This window comes from Rhincodon typus, chromosome 5, assembly GCF_021869965.1.
Source record: "Rhincodon typus isolate 14 chromosome 5, sRhiTyp1.1, whole genome shotgun sequence".
Taxonomy (NCBI): Eukaryota; Metazoa; Chordata; class Chondrichthyes; order Orectolobiformes; family Rhincodontidae; genus Rhincodon; species Rhincodon typus.
Genome location: NC_063336.1, coordinates 5528455 through 5536044, shown reverse-complemented (window position 1 = coordinate 5536044; position 7590 = coordinate 5528455). Strand labels below are relative to the sequence as shown.

Genomic DNA, 7590 nt, shown 5'->3' with positions numbered 1-7590 from the left:
GGAGGGGGAGTGGAGTGGCGGAGGGGAGAGTGACCGCTGTCCCAGAGAGGAGGGGGAGTGGAGTGGCGGAGGGAACAGTGAACCCCGTCCCGGAGAAGGGGAGGGGATGGGGTGGCAGAGAGAGAGGAGGAGGCGAGGAGTGCCTCCTTGTCTGGGTTGGGGGGAGGGGAGTGACTCCTGTTCCAGGGAGAGATTTTTAAGTGATCTGCAGAAAAGTAAAAGTGATGGGAGCAAAACTGTTTCAGTGTGCGTGGTTTGGGTCTGCACTGAACTGTCAAAGTGTTGTGAAGACGGTTGAGGCATTCAAGAGGATGTATCTGTTTAAACGATGTGCAAGAGTTCTTTTGGGGGGGGGGCGGGAGGAAAAGTAAACAAATGATCCTTAGTAATAGTCCGTTGGATAGCTGCTGCAGTCTTAGCGGGAATGTGGGTGGTTAGATGTGGTAGTGTGAGCTGGATGAGGGAGAGGAGACTGGGAAGGGAAAGTGGTGCTGAAAGTAGAGGAGAAAGGAGTGGAAGGTGAGGCTGCGGGAGAGAGCGGGTTGGGGAGGGTAGGGAAAGGAGTGGAAGGTGTAGCTGAGGCTGTAGGGAGATTTGAGATATCACTGGGGAGGTTGTTACACAGCTGATTCTATCTCGGGTCAGTGGGAGATAAAAGCCCTGGTTCTAGATGGTTACAGTGTTACACACACTGCAGGGTCATGTCTTTCTGTGGTCCTTTATACCCACACCACTGTGACCATAGACAAGGTATTGTGTTGCTGTCATTCTATATAGTGACAATGATTTTGATACAAGCACTGTACCACATTGATATGTTTCTATATGGTGACTGGTATGGTCTACGCAGTGGGAGGTAACACATGATTGTATGTAGCAACAGTAGTATAAGTGTAGACAGTGGGAGATAATGTTGCTGTGATTCTATATGATGACAGTGGTATTGTAGATGTATACAGAGCTACCTGATGGGGAGACAGCTGGGCTTATTGTACAGATGGATATATATTGAAACAGTACTCCTTGATGGGCCAGACCAGCGCCTCATGTTTTGAAGAAAAGCCGTAACTATAATGTTAGAGTAAACTCCCTTGTCGCAGGAGCAGTGATCTTGAAGAGCTTAGCTCTTTAAGCAATGTACTGCTGGGAATGTAGTTCAAACAATCTGTGAGTAGAGAAGTCCATTTGAAACGTGCTCCCAAGTTTCCAACCTTGAGTGATTCAGAAGATGAAAACTTAATCGTTTTTAGATATGCTTCACATCACAGTCTTCCAGATGAATATTCTAATATAATGCATTCTTGGTGATGATGAATAAATACTGTGCTTTAGGCTGGGGAGGCAAGCTTTTTTTTTTTTAGAAAACAGAGGTAGTTAAACTTACCTTAGCTGCCAAAACACTGGCACAAGTAAAGTCATAGACTTGTGCAGCATTTACAGACCCTTCGGTCCAACCTGTCCAGGCTGACCAGAAATCAGAAATAAATCTAGTCGCATTTGCTGGCATTTGGCCCATTTCCCTCTCAACCCTTACTATTCATATACCCATCCAGATGCCTTTTACATGTTGTAATTGTACCAGCCTCCATCACTTTCCCTGGCAGCTCATTCCATACATGCATCACCTTTTGTGTGAAACAGTTGTCCCTTAGGTCCCTTTAAATCTTTTCCCTCACCTTAAGCCTATGCCTTCTAGTTTTGGACTCCCCCACCCTGAGGAAAAGACCTTGACTATTCACCCTATCCATGCCCCTCCTGATATCATAAACCTCTATAAAGCCACTCCTCATCCTCCGCTCCAGGGAAAGTAGCCCCAGCCTATTCAGCCTCTCGCTATAGCTCAAACCCTCCAATCCTGGCAACATCCTCGTAAATCTTTTCTGAATCCTTTCACATTTCACAACATCTTTCCTATAGCAGGGAGACTTAATTGAATGCAATATTCCAAAAATGGCCTAACCAATGTCGTGTACAGCCACAACGTGACCTCCCAACTGTTATATTCAATGCACTGACCAACAAAGGCAAGAATATCAAGTTGTCGTCTTCACTAATCCTGTCCACCTGGAACTCCACTTTGAAGGAACTATGAACCTGCATCCAAGGTCTCTTTGTTTGGTGATACTCCCCAGGACCTCACCATTAAGTGTGATGGCATGTCCTGAATTGCCCTACCAAAATGCAGCATTTCCCATTTATCTAAATTAAACCCATCTGCCACTCCTCAGCCCACTGGCCCATCTGATCAAGGTCCCATTGTACTGACGTAACCTTCTTTGCTGTCCACTACATCAGCAATTTTCTCACCTGCAAACTTACTAACCATTCCTCCTGTACTCGCATCCAAATCATTTATAGAGATGACAAAAAACAGCGGACCCAACACTGATCCTTGCAGCACAGACCACACAGACCTTCAGTCTGAAAAGCACCTCTCCATCACCAACCCTCTGTCTCCTACCTTCAAGCCAGTTATGTATCCAAATCTCCCTGTATTCTACATGATCTAACCTTACTAACCAGTTTACCATGCGGAACTTTGGACTGTTTACTGAAGTCCATACGTATGTCTCCTGCTTTGCCTTCATCAATCTTCTTTGTGTCTTCTCCAAAAGAGCTGTCAAATTGGTAAAATACAATGTCCCATGCACAAAGCCATGTTGACCATCCCTAAGAGATAGCAAGAACTGCAGATGTTTGACTGTCCCTAATCAGTCTTTGCCTCTCCAAATACATGTAAATCCTGTCCCTCAGAATCCCCTCCAACAACTTAACTGACGTCAGGTTCACTGGCCTGTAGTTCTCTGGCTTTTCCCTTTCTTAAATAATAGAACCAATAGATGTGGAGGTCATCTTGTCTGATATTCTGAAGGAAGTCTAATGCAAGGGGCGACCTGAGAATAGATTTGTTTCTGGAATATTGTGGATAACTTTGGGACAGTGTACATTCAACCAGGGATGTTGCTGGGAGCAGGCTGAGAATAGACTTGCTAGTGTGAAGGGAATGGGCAGCCCTGTGCGCTGTGCGCACTGCGCTCTGGTGTGACCATTAAATGCCATCTAGTGAAAAATGTTGTTGCCTCAGTTGCATCTTTATCAAAATGAAATTGACCATTGTAGACAAATGATTGCAGTGTTATTGCCCACTCTGCACCAGATTTTCAAGTTGCCGTCAATCTCTTCAGCTCTGTATACAATAGACTTGATCTGTGTTGCCAAATCAAAACTCGTCAATCAGCCCTGGTTGCTCAAATATTCTGGCTAACATTTTTATTGGAGGAGAGACTCTGGGGTATGTTGTGCATTTCTCCTACTTCTCTCTAAATGTCACTATTAATGGCACCAGCTTAGTTTATATAAATTTTAGCGTTTAATAACACAGAGCTCCAGCAGTTGGTGTTGCAGTGTTATTGTACTACATTGAGACCTGGACATTTTCAGTTAGTTACACATAAAAGGCTGAGAGAAATTGCACCAGCAGTGCCTCCACCATATTCTGTGGGAGGACCATCAAACAAATCTTGTCATCCTTGATGTAATATTCAGGTTTAACTCCTGCATAATCAATTCTGATAGACTGAACACTGTCCAGATTTTTGAAACATGTTTCGCCTACCACGTCCGATTTTCCTGACTCTCAGATGGCCAATTCCAGGTCTGCTTCAGATTGACATTAGAGTGGGAAGAGCTTGCTACCCATTGTTCCGAATGGCAGTTGCATCATTGTTAAGGGGTATGGGCTCAAACTATGAGGCAGAGTGACAGCAGAGAAGGAAAGCAAAAAGCGAACCCTGCTCTCCATCATGTATTTACATCCCACTGCCTCATGGACATGTGCACAAGGGCCTGTTGGGTCATAATTGGCAGAAACCCACAATTGATTAGATGTGCTTGAATATTAGAACAACACGTGATGCAATGCCTGTGCAATGCAACAACGTACTGTTTGCCTTCCTAATTGCTTGTGATACATGCAATCCAGCTGCATCCCTTGTACAAGTGTACCTAAGTGTCTCTTTACAAGTTTCCCACCTTTTCGCCAAACTGAAATACCTTAGCCCTCCCCATATTTTGCTGCATCTACCACATTGTTGTCCACTCACTCACCCTGTCCCCACCTTTGCTGCCTTGGTTTCCTTCTCACAGCTTACTATGTCTCTTCATTCAAGCCATTCACACAGATTGTAAATAGCTGAGGAAGTCCACTGGTTATAACGTGACAACTTGAAAACGCTCCATATGTCCCTATTGTTTGCTTTTTGTCTGTTAATCAGTCCTCCATCTGTTCTAATATATTGTCTTCAAATTCATGATTGCTTATCTTCTATATTGAACTTGTGTACTTTGTCACATTTTTCAGAAATCCACCTGCACTACTTTTACTGGTTTCCCCTTATTTACCTAGCTAGTTACATTCCCAAAAGTCTCTAAATTTGACAGACGTTATTGCCCATTTGTAAAACCATGTTGCTTTGTACATCGTGCCCTAAGTGCCCTTTTATATTACATGGATCCCAGGTGCTTGTCTCTTGTTTTTGAGATTTATCATCACCATGTTGTATTATCTAGTTCTTTACTGGAGTAGATTTTTCAGTAGTTGAGATTCATTGTGTGATTGAATGATGAAATATTGCTTCGTTGTCTCCCTGTCTTGTTATTATCAGGCCTATGAGCTCTCCACACTAACGGGTACCCAAGTGCTCCTCCTGGTAGCTAGTGAGACAGGACACGTGTATACCTTCGCTACAAGAAAACTGCAGCCTATGATCACCAGTGAGACAGGGAAGGCATTAATCCAGACGTGTTTAAATTCCCCTGATTCCCCACCACGTTCCGATCCCACTACGGATCAGAGGATGAGTGCCACGGGATTTGAAGAAACTGATCTGACGTATCAGGTGTCGGAGACGGACAGCAGCGGGGAAAATAAGGTAAAAACCAAAACTGCTATTATGGTAAGAAGAATAACAAGTGGTCATGCAGTGAGTGGTCCCTATAATGTTCAAAGAATGTGGTGTAGCAATAGCAGTGATGAGGGATAGGCCAGCAAGCAATATTACAGAGAGAGTAACAATGTCTTAGTCTTCAGAGTTGTTTTCGCTGTCTGTAGGCTGGCAAAGGTGATTCTGGTTAGAGCCCACCAGATGTTTCAAACCTCCAGAGGGCCTAGGTTTGATCCTGGACTTAAACAGTTGCCCACAGGTTTAGGGAAGGTATGCACCATGTCATAATGTGGGCTCATACTGTCGGTTGACGGTGATGTAATCGGAGAATTTCTTTTTTAAGCTGCAGACTTTCTCATTAGAAGTGAGAACATTGCTGGGCTTTACAGAGAGAGTTAAGAGAACAGGCTGATGCCAATCACTCCCTCTGGTCTTCTGACATCTCGGCTACATGCTTGAGTCTATGGGCTAGTTGGTGTTTGAGCATACTGTGTGGAGTGGGCAAGGCGAAGAGGAACTAGTAATAGGACAGCAGCTTTTACTCTCATTTTGTTGGGCTGTGCTAGAACATAACTTTCACTGTGTTTGAATTTACGCTGTGTGAGAAAATACTTACAAGATTTGTATGATCAGCAGCTGTGAATATCAGTGAGATGGGGACAGATGCTGGGAGTAACATGACATTTAGAATTATAGGCTAATTATCTTGTACCACCACTCACAGTGCCAAGATAAGTGCTTTGAAGTTGGATTCATGAATTGCAATACTCTGGCTGCATTCACCAAGTTAATTTGTGTTCTGAGGAAGGGTCACCAGACCCGAAAAGTTAACTGATTTTCTTTCTTCACATATGCTGCCAGACCTGCTGAGCTTTCCAGCAACTTCTGTTTTTGTTCTTAATTTAAGAAAGGCCTTTTGATTGCTGGGACTGAGATGCCTGGAAGGTTTGAATCTGTAGAGGCTAGAGACTAGTTGCAGTTGTATGCAGGTCAATCCATGTCCTTGCCTGGTGACTTCTAGTCAATCAGAAGGGTAGATGTTGCCAAGAAAAGGAGTTTATGGGATTGTTCAGGACAGCTTTTCTGAGAACAGCATGTTCTGGAGCTGACTAGAGAGCAGGCTATTCTAGACGTGGTGTTGTGAAATGTGACAGGATTAATGAATGACCTCTGGAACGGCGAGGGAGTAATTCCAGCAAATCGTCAGAGAAGTATTACTAAGCAAATTATTGGAGCTGTGGCTGGTAGATCCTCTGCTCCTAATGGACTTCATCCTATGGACTTAAAAGGAGTGGCTAGTGAGATAGTTGATGCATTGTTTTTCATTTACCAAAATTCCCTAGACTCGGAAGGTTCCGTTAGATTGGAAGAGAGCAAATCTAACTCCTTTTATTCAATAGTAGAGGGAGACAGAAAGCAGGGACCCATGTTAGGCTAAAATGTTAGAAGCTGATAAGTTCAAGGTACAAGGACAGAGCCAAAATGCTTGGGGTAAAGGGGATAGACATAGAAGAACTGTACTTGGATAATAATGCAGAAAATAAAGGATTATGGAGTGGATAGACTAGCAGATAGACTAATAGGAAGCAGAATATGTTTAAATGAGTCTTTGCCTGATTGGCAAGTTATGAGTAATTTGCCACAGAGATGAGTGCTGGGGCTTCCCTTTTTAACCCCAGTTTGATCAAGGAACTGAACAAGGTATGGCTGCTACTTTTCTACCTGTGTTACATTAGCAAATTTAGTTTATGTAAAGATGTGAGATAATAAAGGGATTTTGACAGGTTAAGTGACCAACATTATGAATAATCATAAAGATATGATTATTCATTTAGGCAGGAAGTGTAAAAAAACCACTTCTAAATGAGAGAGATTGCAGAGTATTGAATTCTGTGCTTTAATCACACAGTTAGCATGCAAGCACAGCACGTAATTAGGAAGGTTAATAAAATGCAAGGGGAGTTGAAAATAAAGTTAGGGAGATTATGCTTCTTCAACACGGCACTGGGAAATGACGTCTGGAGTATGTGGACTGCATTGGTCTTATTTAAGGAGGAATACAAATGCATTGAAAGTTCAGAGAAAGTGCACTCGACTAATACTTAGATTGAGAGGGTTGTCTTCTGAGGAAAGATTGAACAGACTAGGTTTCTATCTTAGAGTTTAGAAGGATAAGAAATGACTTGACTTAAACACAAGATCCTGACTCGTTTTGACAGGGTGGATGTGGAAATTGTTTCCTGTTGTGGGAGAATCTACATCTGGATCATGGTTTCAAGTCAGTTGTCAGCCATTTGAGACACATTCTCTTGAGTGTTGTGAGGATTTGAAATTCTCTTCCTAAAGAGGTGGTGAAAGCAGAATGTTGAATCCTTTTAGGGCTGAGGTGGATAGATTTTTAAGCAAAACGGGATGCCAAATCTGTAGTTGAACAATTGGCTGAGTTCTAAGAGTAGATGGTTTGAGTGCAGTCATTGTATTGCCCCAAAAAAGGGAAAGGGATGGCAAACAAATCCTGAGCACCCTGGGTGACAAAGGAGATAGAAATTAAAGAGCCAGTGTTTACAATCAGTTTCAAGGAGCAAATACAATTTAAGAACGAAGGGTCAGACAGAAGGGTCAGACAGAAGGGTCAGACAGAAGGGTC

General features: G+C 43.1%; 1 protein-coding gene across 4 annotated transcripts in view; it reads left to right on the top strand.

Annotated features, from left to right (window-relative positions):
• The window catches only part of LOC109923370 (serum response factor-like), a 67417-nt gene that overhangs the window by 1185 nt on the left and 58642 nt on the right, over positions 1 to 7590 (top strand). For all 4 annotated transcript variants that reach the window (XM_048597357.1, XM_048597359.1, XM_048597358.1 and 1 more), the window contains exon 2: positions 4665 to 4931. In XM_048597357.1, the coding sequence (XP_048453314.1) occupies positions 4665 to 4931 (267 nt within the window). The remainder of the gene's footprint in view (positions 1 to 4664; positions 4932 to 7590) is intronic.